The following is a 17,218-nucleotide window of genomic DNA, read 5'->3' on the forward strand; positions in this document are numbered from 1 at the left end:
TGGATAAAAATTGGTAGGGAGGACAGATTCTTTTAAGCCGGCTCTTCCTTGGAAAGAGGCGGATATAGGAGCAGGAGAGGACGGGTGAGGTTGACAAGTTTATTTCTCGTCATTCTCCTTGATGTCGCCCTCTGGGCTTTGGGTCTGGCGAGAACCTGGGGCGGCGTCCTGCTCGAGCCCGTTGACGACGTCACGGCTCAGCTCGACGTAGTCGTAGGCGAATTCGCCGATTTCGGTCTCGTCCATGCCCATAATCTCATCTTGCTCGGAGGCACGGAGTTGAAGGCCCGGAATGAAGTTCAGGACGAACAGGATAGCGCAGCTGACGACGAACGAGTAGGCCATGCCGCTGACTCCGTCTGCGAGCTGGTATGCAAGCTGGATCCAATGCTTGTTGAGCCATCCGCCACTGATCTCAGAGAAGCCGTCGAGATGGGCTATGTAGTCTGCCGCGAAGAGGCCAGTCAGGAGGTCACCGACGAGACCGCCAATGCCGTGAATGGCGAAGATATCGAGCGAGTCATCGATGTGGAGGAAGAACTTGAGCTTGGTGGCGTAATTGCAAGCAATTCCTCCGACCACACCGAAGATGACGGCAGACCAGGCGGGAACGAAACCTGACGCTGGGGTAATCGCGACCAATCCAGCAATAACACCACTGCAGAAACCAACGGTAGACCATTTCCGCTCAAGGCGGTAGTCGAGGAGACACCAGGTAAGACCGCCAACGCTGGCGGCAAGGTTGGTGACAACTGCGGCCATGACGGCGCGGAGATTTGCAGCTAGAGCACTACCAGCGTTGAATCCGAACCATCTATGCAAACGAATCAGCGACTCTTCCTTGACCAGATTTCCATGGATACTTACCCAACCCATAGGAAGACAGTGCCAATAACGATGTGGGTGACGTTATGTGGGCGGTAATTCAACTCGTGAGTGCCATGACCACGACGCTTTCCGAGCATCAACGAGTATGCGAGAGCTGCAGCACCAGAGGAAATATGCACAGGTGTACCGCCAGCAAAGTCGAGGCCGCCCATGTTGAAGGCCCACCCGGAGGCGTTCCATGTCCAGCAGGCAATCGGATCGTAGACCACGGTCGACCAAATGAATGCGAAGACCATGGCTGGGAGCATGCGACCTCTTTCGGCGGCAGCACCAATTGCGAGGGCTACGGTGATAGCAGCGAACATTCCCTGGTAAACGGCGAATAAGAGATCAGGGATTTTGCTGGACCCCACAGATGGAGCACCGAGAACATTGCGGAAGCCAATGTTTTCCATGTTACCGATGAATTTGCCAGCAGTGTGGGAAAAGGCGAGTGAATAACCCCAGAAGAACCATTGGAAGGAAATCAGGCCTGTTGCGGCAATTGACAGCCAAATGAGCGACAGTGCGGACTTGCGTCGAGCGAGACCGGAATAGAAGAAACTATGTTTGAGCGTTAGGGCAAAGTTCGAGGGCGGCTCTTTGGGGAACGGAGCGCGTACCCAACGCCGGGAATCATGAGCAGCACCAAGGCTGTGGAAGTGATCATCCATGCAATGTCACCGGCATTGTAGAAGAGGTTGAGATCTTCAGTCAAGGAGTCACCACCAGTCATAGAAGTTCCTGAAAAACCATCAGCTTGGCCAAGTAGAAACGGGCGCTGAGAGGCAGTAATACCGTCATAGACCTCCAAAGGGACATAAGGAAGGGTATCCGAAGTGTCGGACATTTTGGACTGTTGCTCCGCTAGTCAGTTTTGTAGAGATGAAGATGCAAGCGAGTTTAGATGGAGGTCGAGTGCGCAGACTGGCGCAGATTCGGAGCAACAACACAGACTGGGACTGTTGCACGAGCGAGGGAAGGGGGAAGTCGGTTGTCTTTATGAAGAAGTGGGAACGGAAAATAGGCGTGGAGGAACTTGACGGGAGGTGGTAGTCGGAAAAAAAGAAAAGAATACGGATACTATAATAGCCACGGGTAGAGAGGACGAGAATCGATGGTGTTTACTACTGAGGTCCCACCCTTGAGTTGACTGGTTCCAGGTTGAATCGAGTGTGCGCTTTGAAGCTCAAGCAAAGACACGGTCCTTGTCGACTGTGTCAAGGACCCAAGGCTAAAGGCCCCTGGCACGAACAGGAAGGCGCCGTGCCGTGTGTGTGGGAGCCTGAGCCTGGAGGAATTGACAAAAAGACTAGCGTGGGTGGATTTGGCGAAATGGCTGCGACTAGGGGGATGTGGTGAGAGTGAGCTTGCTTATCCTGGTCGAGGCGGAGATCAGGGAACAGGGCGAATTAGACGAATTGGGCCTGTTCAATGCAATACCCAGGGAATCCATAGTGTGTTGCACACGGAGGTGTGTCGCAGACTCGCAGGAGTATGCACCCCGTATGCATGATATGTTTGGCCTGTCTGTTATACGAACCCATAACGGGCACGGATCCCTGAGTAACTGTCCCAGTCATGGACTGATGGAGTCATGGCATGATGCTTGGGACATTCCTTTGTGCTGTCCATTCCTCAACTTGGTACATCACCTGCTGCTGACTGGCAGGCTCGGCGGTTTCACAGTGGTGATCAATCGGTGACTAGGTATGATCACCCTCCTACGAAGTCCCCGTCCAGAATGACTCGTATCGTATGCCAGGCTTGAGCCTTTGTCCGTTCTTCCGACCAGCCATAAGATTTGTGGTACCGGCGTGCATGGACTGGCGTTCTTGCGGGCTCAGCTTAGAGAGTCGTGCTATGACCCTGCAGGTCATGGGCGCAGGGACTTGTGGCAGGTACAAGCTTTCGGAACCCACTGTGATTAGACAAATCTTAGATGATGGGGGATATCTCATGGGAGCAGTCATGAGAGAAGTGATGAGGTCGTTAGCAGTTGAGCATAGGCAAGATAAGGCTGAGGCTTGCCATTGGGCAAAACCCGACGCCAAGTCTCGGGGCGTGTTTGAGGCGCGTCTCCCGCAGCCCAAAAGGCGACCACCTTCAGATCCACTGATAAGCAAACTCGAGCTGCCCCCAAATCCGCACCTTCCCAATAGTCAAACCCCCGATAAGGTTAGTCTTCTTCACTAGTGTCCATTTGAATTTTGACGTTTCGCTTGTTGGAGCCGAGCCTCGTGGCCATCTTGATATACCGAGCGGCCTGCGCAATCAACAAGGCAAGGGAGGGTGTGCTTCTCGAATAACGATTAACTGTTCTGGGTAGTCGCTTAGGATTGGGCCATCGTTTCCCCCTCCGATAATGACCATTTGCACTACAGGGGTTTGGGTTGGTATTACTGTACAATTTACAAATGTTGAAGACCGACAGGTATTTAGCACCGGATTGACCCTCAAATCTTTGCTGAGCACATCGTGCCCACGGAATCCAATGCTTAACCTCCCTTTGCCAGAGGCTTGGTATACTGTATATCACTGTCTTGGTATCGAGCTATGTACAGTTGCAGACACTATCAAGTAGTGCGCCTTGGGCTGCAGCGTCCTGCCTATTTTGAAATATTAGTCTGACGAGAGAATCACACGTTGCTCACGCCGCGCGAACGTCGCGCGTTTCTTTGATCTAGTCTTCACGCTTCTGTTCAACCAATGCCGAATATCCGGCACAAGGTCGACGCTGAGTTCTCTGTCTACTCGGTACTTCTTTGGTGAGTAATGAACGAATGTTGCGCTCCCCGTCGATGCTTCCGTAAAAGGAAACGGTGAGCGCATCCGAAGGGCGCAGATGCCGAGCACGTGTCAAAGCTTGGCCCACCCGCCCGCGTTGTTCCGAAAGTCAGCGACTTACTCGTCTTATCAACGTAAAGTGCCCCGTACCACTGGCAAGATTACTTGTCAGCTTGAGCAGTCACGACCACGACTACCCAACTATCCTCTTCAGTTCCTTCCAAGGGTGTACGCCCACAACACCGTCACTCGTTGAAGAGCCCCGCCAAACCTGAAAGCCTGGACGGGGTAACTGCCGAAACAGTTGACAGGCCCATGGCCCCAACGGCAGCGCCTTCCTGCCCGAGAAGGCCGAAAAGCCCTATAATCGATAATTAGCAGCACCAAGCAGTACCTGCCAACCTTAGGTAAGCCGTGCTGGGGCGGCTACTGCATATAGATGACGCAACAGTTGAGCAGCGTGCGAGGCTGGATCAGTCTGCAGTGTGCACGCCTTGGAGGACAGGCTGTTATGTCATACTAATGACGCATCAACTGATACTGGCTGGATCATCGACGCCTATGATACAGTCGAGATATATTCCTCTGTGTGTGTGTCTGTGTGTGTCTGTGTGTGTGTCTCTCTCTCTCTATCCCATAGCTGCGCTCCGTACCCCGTACCGAGCATCGGGCATCTTGTCCGTACGGCCACTTACTGCGTGCTACCCTCAGCAACTTTTCTCAGAAGGACACGTGTGTTCATTTATTGGTTACGTGAGCAATGTATCAGCCTTGTACTGCAGGTGATCAGCAAAGATCGAGATGAAACCCAATCGTAGATTCGTTGATGACTGTTAGCGTTGCCTGACCTCACCTGGGGCTCCATACGCCATGAAACAGAGAAGGCCATTTTCCAAGGTTGGCCGGCTTGCTTCCAAGTTTTGGAGGGTTTGACGGGCAGCCACCACCAGCTTTGGTTTGGCGTGGCCGTTGGAGGCGCCCAGGACTCGCCACGAGAGCCTTTGGGGGGGCTCTTGTCCTGATTTGGCTCGCCAACAGCCCAGGACTCCCCCAAGGCGAATGGCCGGGACGCTCATCCGACGAGCGAACACCGGTTTTATTGACATTAATTACCTTTGGAATCGACCCCCTTCTTAGCACAATGGAAGGGAAAAAAGCGATGATCCGAGGAGGGTGGATGAAACCAAGTTAACGCATCTTTCAGACCTCGTCGGCGAAAGTGTTGGTGTGCAATATCTGTATACCACCTTTGTAGATATCACCATGGTGCATTTATCGACGCCAGCGAGCGCGAGGACAAACATTTCTACCATGCCGCAGCCCATAGCGATGCCTAGAGGCCACGCCACAGTTGGAGCTCCTGGGCTGCACCACCCGCACCCGCACCCGCACCCGCACCAGCCACTATTGCCGCCAGCATCACCTCCAACTGCAGCTACCACTGGCACTGTGAATCCGATCCCAGAGGCTGCGGCGATGGCCATGCCAACAACGGCAGCCCCAGAATCGAAGTCGCTCCCAACCGTACCAACTCTATCTCAAACTCAACTCGTCGCACCCTCACCTGTCCAGCCCTCCAGTCTGTCTCAGCGTCAATTTGGCCCTCGGCCTCCCAAGACTGAAATCCAGCGTATCGAGGAAGGTCGACTGCCTCTCGTCATGGAGCACCAAGAAATGCCCATGCCAATGCATCACCCCAGTGGCGGATCTTCATCTGGCTCCGATGAAGACACTGTTACTTCCACTCCTTACACGTATACCTCCAGCGGACCTTATGACCCGTCCGATCCGGGTGTCACATATACTCCCACCTCCTCAATCTCCGCCTACACCCCATCCACCGGCTTTTCATCTGCTGTTAATACCTGGAATTCCTATGGGCCGGGCACTGGACCAAGACCAAGAGGTGGCAGTGGCGGCGCACCTCCCACAGCCATGGACAGATCCTTCTCGAATGATGCTCAAAATCCCCGCCCAGGAGGCCCTCTGCGGACACCGTCGAATACCTATGCCCCTGCGAGGAGACCTCCGCAGTTTCTGTCCCTGAATTCGAAACGCGTCCATTCATCTCAGACTATGCGGTCATCAAGAAGAGATCCAAACGCTCAATACAAGGCACAAGAGAAGGCCTATGTACAGAAAGTCCGCCAACAACCACAGGACTGGTTCGGGAATGACCCTCGCACTCCCAGTATTGGCTACAGCACAGATGATGAAACCGACGATGATTCTCCCTCGGGCGAACATCATTTCGATGACCCTTACGATGAAACCTTGATGTTTCTCGGAAATGAAGATAACCTGCAACCGTCAGAGGAGGAGGTCCAGGTTCCAGAGAATCGGGAACGGCTTGAATGGCATTCCATGCTGGCTTCGGTGCTCAAGGGCGATGTCGTCAAACAGGAGAAGCAGAGATTGATCGGCACATCGGAACAGAAAACCAGATCCGAATTGGGCTACGATATATGGCTCGGAGTCCGGGCTAAGTATTACGGTAGGCCTCTCCAGATGCAGAAAAGAATGATTGAGGAGGCTCGACAACATTTGGGCCCGATCGTCGAAAGCCTTATCAGTTTTGAAATCAAGGGTGAGACCGTCGTCGGCAAATCAACCATGGGACAAGTCCAGGAGGGTGTTGAGAATATTGAAAAGTGCGAATGGCTCTATCCTTCCAGGAGGGCTTTGGAGGTAGCCCACAGCCGAGCAGCGTCAGAGGCATTCCAGAACAGCTGCGACGCCATCTTTGCTTGGCACAATATCACTCAATTGATAAACACCGAGCTGGCCGTACTCCAAGCATGGGTTGGAAATGCAGAGCTGGATTTCACCAAGCAGAAACATCGCACGGGAAATGGAGGCGATCTAGCGGATGAATCCTCTTTCATCGACCGGATCTTGAAGGAAGATGGGTTGAAATCGTTGCATAGTGACAAGAGCATGCTCAAAGGAATAGGGGATGTCATCACGAAAGCGAAGAGCACTCTCATCGAAAATGCCGAAGCGTTCGCATCTCGCCATTTGCCTCCTTACATCGAAGAACTCTTGACGCTCGTCAATTTTCCCTCGCGACTGATTGTGGAGATTATCCGAATGCGTCTCTCTTACGCGAAGAAAATGAAGGAATCTGCTCAACAATCTGTTTTGATCATTGATCAGATGATTGCCCAATTTCAGATTCTTATGCGACTCGCTTGTGTGATAAAGAAGGAGTACGTCATGGTATCAGATCCTGAGCCAGGCTGGGATCTGCCTCCCTGTATAGACGAGGCGTTTGACTCCGTGATCGTTGATGCCCTCAAGTTTTATTTCAAAATGCTCAACTGGAAATTAAGTGCAAACAAGAATACCTTCCGGGAAGCTGAAATTCTTGAGCAAGAATGGGGCTTTTCGAATGAAATCGGACGTCAACTCGAAGGCGGGGATATCGAAGTCGCGGAGCAATTCAGCTCGTTGACGGCAAAGTCATTGCTTCGGTTGACGGGCTCTTTTGAGCGGGAGCTTCGGACCAAGGAAGATGAGAGCCCACAGGAGATGGAAAAGCGATACAAAGCTATTCTTGACTCCGTCCGTGTACGCCAACGAAAACTCTTCCGTTTCTCTCGAATTCTACGGCAACGCTTCGAAAATGCTACTGAGTTCAACTTGGGCATGAATGCAACGCAGCTCCAGGTCTTCACCGAATCCCTCATTCTCTCGGGCCATTTCGTTGCGGATATGGGACCGAATAGTCCAAAGGGAGTTTTGTTCGTGGCGTCGCCTTCTCTCTGGAATAGGCCGAAAGAGATCCAATCCATTCTGGGGACCTCCTTCCACGCAGATGATGCACCCGAAAACCCATCCAACCCATACATCCTGATCATTAGGCCGGAAGAAGACATGCAGTGGGAGGGACCAAGAATGGAAGTGGACGTATTAGAATTACCCAGTGACGTGAGAATCGGACGATTGAGGCTCGTGGCTGATGGGTCGTCTCCGCGCCTGCAAAATGCGAGAATTGAATTTGCCAACGCCATAGGCCGCGAACTTGATGTGGTTATTGAGCAGCGAGCCAATCTCTCACGGGTCAATCTGGAGCTCGGAAAGATCAAGAAGACGACATTCAAGCTGTCCAACACTATCATGGAGAGTGTGGAAGCCGTTCGTTCTCAAAACGGGGGCATTGCAAGCCCAGAACTCGTACAGTCCTGCTTTGCATTCGCCACCGAGTTCGGAAAGCGATCTCTTACGTACATGGATGCCAACCGACGCATGATGAACAATCTGAAGCTCACTCGGTTAGCCCTCGATTGGGTCAGCTTCATCTGTGATGATTGTGATGCCGCAGATAGACGGACCTTCAAGTGGGCAGTCATTGCTTTGGAGTTCGCCATGGTAATGACGCGCGGACGAAACATCCTTGATATCAGTGAGGAGGACTACAGACAGATTCGACTCAAGGTTGCTGGTTGTATGTCTGTATTAATCTCCCACTTTGACATCATGGGCGCAAGATCGACGTTGGCGGCACAGCAGGAGAAATCGCGAGCTGAGGCAAATTCTGGTCTCAACAAACGACTCGACTACACCAAGCTAAAACATGACGATGATTGTGCCACGCAGATGTGCGAACAACGAATGTGGCAGTTGGAGGAGATTGATCGGGCCCGAGAAGAGCGTGGAACATCCAAGACCAACCTGGGTCGAGTGCTTGAGGGCTCGAACGAAGCTGATCGATCACTGACCTTCCTCTCCTCCTCTGCCACCAATGTCACGATGAGATGGCAGCAGGGTCAATTCGTAGGAGGTGGTACCTTCGGCTCGGTCTATGCCGCCCTCAATCTCGACACGGGCACGCTGATGGCGGTCAAGGAAATCCGTCTCCAGGACCCTCAGCTGATTCCAACCATTGTCAAGCAGATCAGCGATGAGATGGGCGTCCTGGCTGTCCTGGACCACCCCAATATTGTCTCCTACCATGGCATTGAGGTTCATCGAGACAAAGTCTACATCTTCATGGAGTACTGCTCTGGTGGCTCTGTCGCAGGGCTTCTCGAGCACGGCCGTATCGAAGATGAGACGGTCATCATGGTCTACGTCTTGCAGATGCTCGAAGGCTTGGCCTACCTGCATCAAGCACACATAGTGCATAGGGACATCAAACCAGAAAACGTCCTCCTCGATCATAATGGCGTGATCAAGTATGTCGACTTCGGAGCGGCCAAAGTGATTGCACGTCAAGGACAGACAATGATGGCAGGGCCGGAGCCTGCTCAGCGTCGCGATGGAGAGGGGGGACACGCGGCAGGAGCTCCTAGGTTGCCACAGAAGACTATGACAGGCACACCCATGTACATGTCGCCCGAAGTGATACGAGGTGATGGACCAGCAACATCACGATTTTCAGGAGCAGCAGATATCTGGTCATTGGGCTGTGTGGTTCTCGAAATGGCAACCGGCCGGCGACCGTGGTCGACGTTGGACAACGAATGGGCGATCATGTACAACATTGCCCAGGGCAATCCGCCACAACTGCCAGCAGAAGACCAGCTAAGTGAGATGGGCATTGACTTTTTGAAGAAGTGTTTCGAGCGAGATCCGGCCAAAAGAAGCACCGCAGCCGAGTTGTTGCAGCATCCTTGGATCGTCGAGATCCGACGGTTGGTGGTGGACGAGCCCGAAGTTCAGACTCCAAGAAGTGACACAAGCAGCTCTAGCGGAGGTCTTTCACTACCAAGTCGACAGCATTCTTCGGCTTTCTAGATGAAGATGGCCCCTCGAGTCTGGAGCAGTTGGTTTCTCCAAAGGTGTACTGTATATTGAAGAATGAATTCGCTTGCACCTTTGCTAGTAATTTCTCTCGGCCAACCTTTTTGAGCCGATGAATGAATGTTAATACCTTGAGGAGTGCGATCAATTACCTTAACATCTTTCCTTTGGTTGGAACAGTCGTTCCCCTATCCATCGTAATGAACTACCGACATGGCCTTCATACCAGTTACTCAGATCCCTCGTGAACGAAAGACTACCATTTACGGGTTGATTCTACACGGTGAGCAAAGGCCATCCTCATTTTTTGCTCGTACTCTAGGAGCCAAATCCTTTAGCCTTTAATTCCTGCAGAAGGCATCCTTGGCTTGCCATGGACTCGGACCTCGGTTTATAAAGGACTGAGCCGATCTGATGGCAATACCTGCCCATTCTTGTGGCCATGGAGCTAGGACCAAAACATATATTGCCCCATTCGCAAAAGCGGCCCGTCTCGAATGATAATAATCATTCCTTATTCGTCCATTTTCGGGCGATCTCAAACTCAAAGGGACAACTCCTTTTACTGAAGGTTTGCTAATCAATGATACAAGTGGGGAATGCTACTCATTACTGATCGTACTCTTTGCGAAGTGCGGGGCTTAACTTCTGGGTGCTGTAAACGCTGTAAAAGCGAGTGTCCTACCATGCCACTGCTTGTACCGTACCGAGACACACGCCATATCCTTGCCAGGAGCGAGTTTGAGGTCTAGACTATTCGAGAGAATTGGAAACCCCACCGGATACCCACCCTAGTACCTTTGCACTGGAATTATACTCTCGTCACGGGGGAGGCCGTGCCAGAAGACATTCGCTTTTCCCTCCACTACACATTGACGAGGGCGACAAGCAAAATCTGAGATATCGATGTATACCACTTTCGCAGCTTCCGGCCATGTAGCCGACGCCACAGCTCGTGATCGTGCATGCGACTCTTGTCGTCACCTCAAGATAAAGGCAGGTCGCAACGCTGTTGTCTTCGATGAGGACTAACTCGAGTCTTGTGTTCTCCACAGTGCCACCAGGTCAATCCCAGATCAAGCTCTCCAAACACAGAAAACAAATGCGACCAATGCCGTCGGGTAGGTATCCGGTGTACGTTCAAGCAACAGCCCGCCAGACGTGGTCGACGACGAAGACGGTAAGCAGGTGGCCGCTCTCCAGATTCTCTTTCAAGCCATGACTGTGGATTTCAGGGACTGGCAAGCTACACCTTTGCCCTATGCTCGCAACGGTGTGGTGGTTTCCACTCCCGCAAACCTCGAAAAGCCGGGGACTTCTCAGGCACGAGACGAGGGGTTGCACAAAGACGTCAACTATGATCCCTTTTCTTTCTTTAAGCAACCGTCAAACTCGCCTAACTCCGGATCTGTTTCTGAGAGCTGTTACACAAACAACGCTCCTCTCGAGCCGGAGACTTTTGACCTCAGCGCCGAACATAATGCGCCTTTTCACCCCCCATATGATTTACCACCAGACCTTCAGCTTTCTCTTGATGGAGACTGGGCAGCCGACAGCCATTGGGATGTTGTCGCCGACCATCTGCCTTGGGATGCTTATCTGACTATTGACAACGACATATGGAGGGATTTGGAGAGATTCTTCGATAGGGCGTACATCATCTTCCCAGTGATATCTTACCACGATCTGACCGCACGCCTTCTCCTCGAACCTGACTGGCGTGATGATCCCCCCTTGAAAACCTTACTTCTTTCAATTCGCCTTATCAACATGGCTGGCGACTACCGTATGACTTCTAGCGATCGTGCGCAGCTTCTCCAATTGGTCAGCCAGGTCGAAACCTCCCGTCTGAGCCATGATTTTGCCGATCCTGCAACGCTGGACGCTGTCGTGGCTTCACTGTTCTTGTTCACAGCTTACAATGTTCTTGAGAAATATACTCGGTCAATGCTTTATCTCGACGAAGCGTTTTCACTTCTAGATGCCGCGGATGTTGGGTCCAATGAAGTGCGCAGAGAACAGCAGTTGCGAATGGTCCTCTTCAACACGGAGGTCGCCACTCTGCGCATTTACACGCACAGAAAAAAGATTCGGTGGTCTCATAGAGCCTCGATTGTCGAGAATCTGGAAAACGATTGTTGTTTGAGTGTTGAAACGATAGTTCAGCCTGAACCTGTCGCGATGCATTTGCTCAGGAGGCTCACGCAGGTCAATCTCGCCCAGAGTGCAGAAGCATTAGAACAACTTAATGTCGAGTCGGAGAATGATATGGCTACCTTGTTCGGGACAGTTTTCCAGCAACACCGTATTTCTAGAGTTCAAGCCGCGGATGTCGCTATCACTCGACAATGGAACCTCTCATCCATGCTTGTCTCCGGCGCTAGAACAGCGCCGGCAGCGCTCGAGGCATTTGGCGTCTCAGCAGAGCAAATGGGCACCACTGCCCTTTCTTGGATATGCCTACTTGGTGAAGGGGAACTGAGGATCGTGGGCCTCGGAAAGGTAGCTGCCTTGGCGCGAAAACTACGCTTCTTAGCAGGGCCATCCCGATGCAACACCGTGCTTGGAGGCCTGCTTGGCGCCATCATACGGGAAGACCATGAGAAAACATATGCACCCCAGCTTGCAGATGTGGTGATGCCGATGGCTTCATCTTTGCCGTACACAATAACGCCCCGTCATTTAGACAGCTCTTTGGCGATGCTTCGGTGTAGCAAGCACGCTCCAACACACAGAGATGGAACAGTCTTCGAGGACGAGAGCTGATCGAGTCCTCTAAATAAGAAGCAATCTTCCTCGGTCTTGTATCTGTGCCTGTTTATGATTGATTGAAATTTGAATGTTCGAATAGTTTCTACGCATACTGTATACATCGATAGACACTGTATCTATATACCTAATCGAGTCACTGAAACGCTTCCATGAAAAGATCTCTTTGACTCTCGAACCATCCCCTGGTTACCTCTGCATTTGTTGGGAATGTAAATCCATGTGGCACACCTTGCAAGACTTCTTCTGTTGCCTGCACCCCAGCTGACCGGAGCAACTGACCATAAGCCAGAGCTTGATCTCGTAGGACATCACAAGCGGAGACGGTAATGTGAGTGCGAGGGTGTTTCAACAGTTCTTCAGGTTTCGACATCAGAGGAGACACGAAAGGGTCAAAAACATCTTCATTGTCACCCAGATACATTCCTGTGACCGAAATATCAGCGAAGTGCAGCAAGCTGGAATTCAATGCAAGAACACATACGGAGCAACTTCTCAAACTCTTCAACTACTGCTTCGGAGGGCGAAGGCTCATTTGCGAATGCAAGTTCGTTGTCACTCTTCAGAACGCGGCGCTCCTGCTCGAACAGCCTTTGTGCCTTTGGATGAGCGGTGACTGGAACGACGAGGCTGACCATTCTCAACTGCGGCTTTGCTGCCACTGCAGGTGCCTGCGAGTATCGAAGTGCGAGCGCAGCGGCCAGCTGTCCACCGGCTGAACCTCCTAACAAACCGATGCGGGTTGGGTCCACGGTATATTCTGCTGCGCTTCGGATCACCTATCGCCAAGTTCAGCCTTCAGTTGCAATCAGAAACACCGAAGCAGAGTCCGACATACCCAATCCAATGCATCGCTGCAGTCGTCCAGTGGCAAAGGGAAAGGATGCTCCGGCGCAAGCCGATAGTCAACACCAAAGACTACAGCGTCCAGTTCTGAAGCGAGGAACTCCAATAAAACTGTGCACCGCTCAGTTTGAATCATCGCAGAAGTGCAGGGAACAGGAGTTCACCTTCATCACAACGTGAATTCCCGTGAATCCAACCTCCGCCATGAAGGAACAGTATAGCAGGCCTCGATTGGCCTTTTATGTCTTCCTCGGTTCTTTCAGACACCCAGACACGAACATTAAAGCTTGCTTGTCCAGCTCCTGTGCACTTCACAGAGACGTCGGTCGCATTGACCTTCGCTATGGGACGTCGGCGCTTGATGTCACATCTGGCTCTATATTCCGCAAGCGGTCCCTTCGTCAAAGTGTTCTCGATCCAATCCCGCCATCCTTGCACATCTGTCCCAGCCGGCTGTGCAGCCCAATTGACGGGAAGATTTGCCAACTCCTACAAACATTCAGCCTCCGCAGCTGCACTTGAGTGAGTGGGGTCACGATCACGCACCTGGAGGAAGTTCTTATCCGGGATCATGAGTGCATGAGATGTGCTTGTGTCAAGCCCGAATGCTTTGGCCAACATTTGTAAGTCCGGAGCCAGCTCGTCTCCATGAGAGTCGACAATCTGGGGAACAGAGAGTGGAGCGGTGTCCAGAGCGGATGCAACAGTTGCCATTGTGTAAAGATTGTCGATGTCAGCCAGAATTCGCCATTTTTGCTTATCGAAGTGGACAAGACGTTGGCTTTTATCTTCGGCCATTGCTTCCGAGGCGGAAACTCAGTCACCATGGCGAGGCCACGTTCCTATTCTGGCGATTACCCCATCCTGTCTAGCACGCACCATATTTCTTGTTGTTTGGTGGTGGCTCGGCCAATGAAACACGGGGTGTGTAAAGACGATGCCTTGGGTGGCAGGCCCAGATGAACACCACATCTCTACTTCAGAACATCGTTGCTTCAGATCCCTACCAGGGATATTCCCCAGAAGGAAATGCACCGGGCTGGCTGTCTTCTTCATTCCCATGGCTCAAGGTGATGAACACCATACAAGTAACGAGTCGCACCTCAGCCCTTACAGACAGTCCTCCACAGTCTCAACCGCTCAGTACCGAACACGCTTTTTCAAGATGACTACAGCCGAGATGGACTCCAGCGCAATGAAAGAGCAGACGAACACGCACGAAGAACATGTGTACAAGAACAAACCTCAGTCTCTCGACGCAGTATCCCACAACATCCACTATCCAAAAGCGTGGATGAATTGGCGGTTCGTCATGTACTGTGAGTCGTCCTTTGAATATGCCACTGCTTCAGCAAATCCAAAGATTAGCTGCGAATATACAGGCTAACAAATTCTGGTTGACCAGTGACTATTGTTGGCCTTTCGCTTGGTCTTTTCGGATATGACAATACCTTCACGGGCCCGCTGCTAGCTCTGCCCATATTTATTGTCAAGTATCAAGGCAATGGCCCTGCTTTCACGGTGAGAAGTGCTAGCTGATCTCTGGGCGGAAACTAATCTTCAATCCAGGCAACTAACCTCAATCTCCTTGTACCAGTACCGCTGGTCGGGGCTGCCCTGGGCACCTTCTGTGCGACACCTTTCACGAAGCGCTTTGGGCGCAAAAAGACGTTTCTGGCGGCTTACTCCTTGCTCTGTACACCTGGGTCATTTCTACAACTCTTTGCGCCCAACTTGACCGCACTAATCATTGGTCGATTCTGGAATAGTGAGAACTCCGAAGCATACCTTCTCGTTGATCCCGCACTGACCGTTTTGCAGCTGTGGGTGTCAGTGTTCTCACTACGGTTGCGCCACTGTATCTATCCGAGCTCGCGCCTGCTCATGTACGAGGTAGAGCTATCGGATTCTGCATTGCAGGATCATCGGCAGCGGCAATCGTCGCAACCACAGTTGTGTGGGCATCGTCGAAGGACCAGTCTGAGTGGCAGTACAAGACCCCACTAGCCATTCAAGCCGCGCTTCCAGTCGTCCTTGGGCTTCTCACGCTACTGGTTCCAGAGTCCCCAATCTGGGCAATGCAAAGGGACCAGTCAGAGTTTGCAAGAGAGGTCTTTATGACATTGCGGAACAACAAAGTCGACATCGTCGCTGCTGAAATGTCCCAATATCAGGTCTCACTAATGGCCGAAGCACAACGTCGCGAGAAGTCTCGCTTCTGGGACATCCTGAACCGGACCAATTTGAAACGCACACTCTCTGCGGGTGCTTGTCTCAGCGCTAGTCAAGTGGGAGGCCAGATCCTCGTCCTAACCTATTCAACAGTAATTCTGGTCCAGAGTGGTGTTGGAAACCCGTTCGAAGTGACCATGGTGATATCCTGCCTGATATTCCTGGGCACGCTTGTCGGACCAGTCCTGGTTGACTGGGTCGGTCGCCGACCTGTCGCTCTCTTTGGTTTCTCAATCCTATTCATCCTTAATCTAGCCGCAGGGAGCCTTGCTGCTGCTGGCCTTGCCACTGAAAGTCAGAGACTGGGGCTGGCCACAGTCTTTATCCTTTTCGGATTTTTCAACTCCGTCTCGTTCCAATCAGTCTCAGTCTTACTCGCAGCCGAAATCCCCACGACAGCTCTTCGAGAAGCGACAATGTCATGGACGATTTTCTGGTCCTACGTAACTGCCATCGTCACCACTTTTGCCGTGCCCCAGATTACTTCGCCAGATGCAGGCAACTTGGGGGCAAAAACAGCCTTTATCTTCGCAGGTTGTGTTTTGGTGACCACGATTTGGGCGTACTTTTACATTCCGGAGGCCAAAGGTCGAACGCCGGCAGAGATCGATGAGATGTATGCGATCGAATTGCCAATGAGGAAGTGGAGGGGCCACCAATGTGTTGCCGTGAATAGGACGGCTGAAATGGTCAACCGAGACGTTCGTGTGAGCGATGCTGGCAATAAGCATTCGGCGTAGGCCATACATTTGTTCGATCGGGAAGTGGCATTGAGGGCTCTTCATCGTCAGTAGTGGTGCACAGTCGACAGATTTGGCGTGAGACGAGATACGGTCTCAGCCTGCTCAGCACTCCACACCGTCTATGACAGATTTGTACGACTTGCAGCGAGGCTGAATCATGCAATTCAGGGGCCGGGAAGATTGTGTAGGGATCTTGGTAGCTGGTGATAGGTGATAATGACGCTTCAAGGATTTACATAGGTACATAATCTCCGTTTTTGTACGTACCTCAACAGGGAAACTGGGACTGAGGACGACCCGAAGCTGATATATCCTCATTAGCTAAGACTCTGATCTTATAAGGAAATGTAAATCAAACATGCTATTATAATTCACTGTTTAGTCCATGCCCAGCCCGAGGGACTCGCAGAACTTGTTCGCAGCCGTGGTTGGTCTACTCGCAAGATCTACCAAGCCGATGAGCTTCGGCCGATGCTATCTTAAGAGCAAGAGAACGTTGAGACCTTCTGCCCTGTTGGCGCCAGAGACAATGAGAGCGCACCCCGTCTACGAGGCGTCCACTCAATATCCACAACGCGCAGCTTTCAACCCATCAGCGAATTGCAGTCCCAAAAACGAGGTTCTCTGAAAGCAAGTGCAATTTCACCTAAGTCGGGGTAGCCCAACAGGAGATCAATCGATAGTAGCCACAATGCCACCCTCGATGAACCCCTCTTCCATATCTGCGAGGCTAACAAGGGAACCACGCTGGGTATTCATGACGATCAATTACCTTAAGCCCAGGAAGTGGTAGGTGAGCCGAGGGTGAGTAAGCCAGCACGTGGTCCTAGTAGTAAGTCTCGTGACCTTCCTCGGCACGGATAAATGATCCAGGCGCAGTCACATGGGGTTGGGGCATGGGTACCCACCTTTCCCAATCAGGCGTGGTCACTACCCGGGTCTCCTATTAGTTGGCGCCTTCCTAAAGTTTGAGTTCAGGTTCTGGTCGGTGCCTGACCTGTTTGGGGCGCTGACACTGTACGGGTACATTACAGTGAGTGCCAGGCCTCTCTCTCATTCTCTGAACTCCATCCTCGGTATCCGTCCATATACAACGGAATGTAACCACTCACTTCCATTCCGAGTACTTCGTTCGTTCGCAGCCCAAGATCATCAGGCCCCCTCACTGTCTCGATCCGTCCTTGCCTCCATAGATCGAAATTGCTACGTCGGTTTCATCATGCGTTTCT

At 52.0% G+C, this 17,218-nt stretch overlaps 5 protein-coding genes across 5 annotated transcripts; 3 read left to right on the forward strand and 2 right to left on the reverse strand.

The window, feature by feature from the left end:
• Positions 1-99: 99 nt before the first annotated feature.
• Positions 100-1,717, reverse strand: A1O9_11236 (uncharacterized protein; the record flags this gene model as incomplete). Its single annotated transcript, XM_013399955.1, has 3 exons — positions 100-814; positions 868-1,431; positions 1,491-1,717. The coding sequence occupies 3 exons, from the start codon at positions 1,715-1,717 to the stop codon at positions 100-102; spliced, it is 1,506 nt and encodes a 501-aa protein (XP_013255409.1).
• Positions 1,718-5,313: 3,596 nt separating this feature from the next.
• A1O9_11237 (STE/STE11/SSK protein kinase) lies at positions 5,314-9,393 on the forward strand (the record flags this gene model as incomplete). Its single annotated transcript, XM_013399956.1, has 1 exon — positions 5,314-9,393. One exon carries the CDS (start codon positions 5,314-5,316, stop codon positions 9,391-9,393), a length of 4,080 nt encoding a protein of 1,359 aa, XP_013255410.1.
• Positions 9,394-10,617: 1,224 nt separating this feature from the next.
• A1O9_11238 (uncharacterized protein) lies at positions 10,618-12,165 on the forward strand (the record flags this gene model as incomplete). The annotated part of the gene is made up of 1 exon (XM_013399957.1): positions 10,618-12,165. The coding sequence occupies one exon, from the start codon at positions 10,618-10,620 to the stop codon at positions 12,163-12,165; it is 1,548 nt and encodes a 515-aa protein (XP_013255411.1).
• A 139-nt stretch (positions 12,166-12,304) lies between these two features.
• A1O9_11239 (uncharacterized protein) lies at positions 12,305-13,150 on the reverse strand (the record flags this gene model as incomplete). Its single annotated transcript, XM_013399958.1, has 3 exons — positions 12,305-12,594; positions 12,653-12,947; positions 13,007-13,150. The coding sequence occupies 3 exons, from the start codon at positions 13,148-13,150 to the stop codon at positions 12,305-12,307; spliced, it is 729 nt and encodes a 242-aa protein (XP_013255412.1).
• Positions 13,151-14,179: 1,029 nt separating this feature from the next.
• A1O9_11240 (uncharacterized protein) lies at positions 14,180-15,986 on the forward strand (the record flags this gene model as incomplete). The annotated part of the gene is made up of 4 exons (XM_013399959.1): positions 14,180-14,333; positions 14,420-14,535; positions 14,584-14,782; positions 14,836-15,986. The coding sequence occupies 4 exons, from the start codon at positions 14,180-14,182 to the stop codon at positions 15,984-15,986; spliced, it is 1,620 nt and encodes a 539-aa protein (XP_013255413.1).
• Positions 15,987-17,218: the final 1,232 nt, after the last annotated feature.

This window comes from Exophiala aquamarina (genome assembly GCF_000709125.1).
Source record: "Exophiala aquamarina CBS 119918 chromosome Unknown aczIA-supercont1.16, whole genome shotgun sequence".
Lineage (NCBI taxonomy): Eukaryota > Fungi > Ascomycota > Eurotiomycetes > Chaetothyriales > Herpotrichiellaceae > Exophiala > Exophiala aquamarina.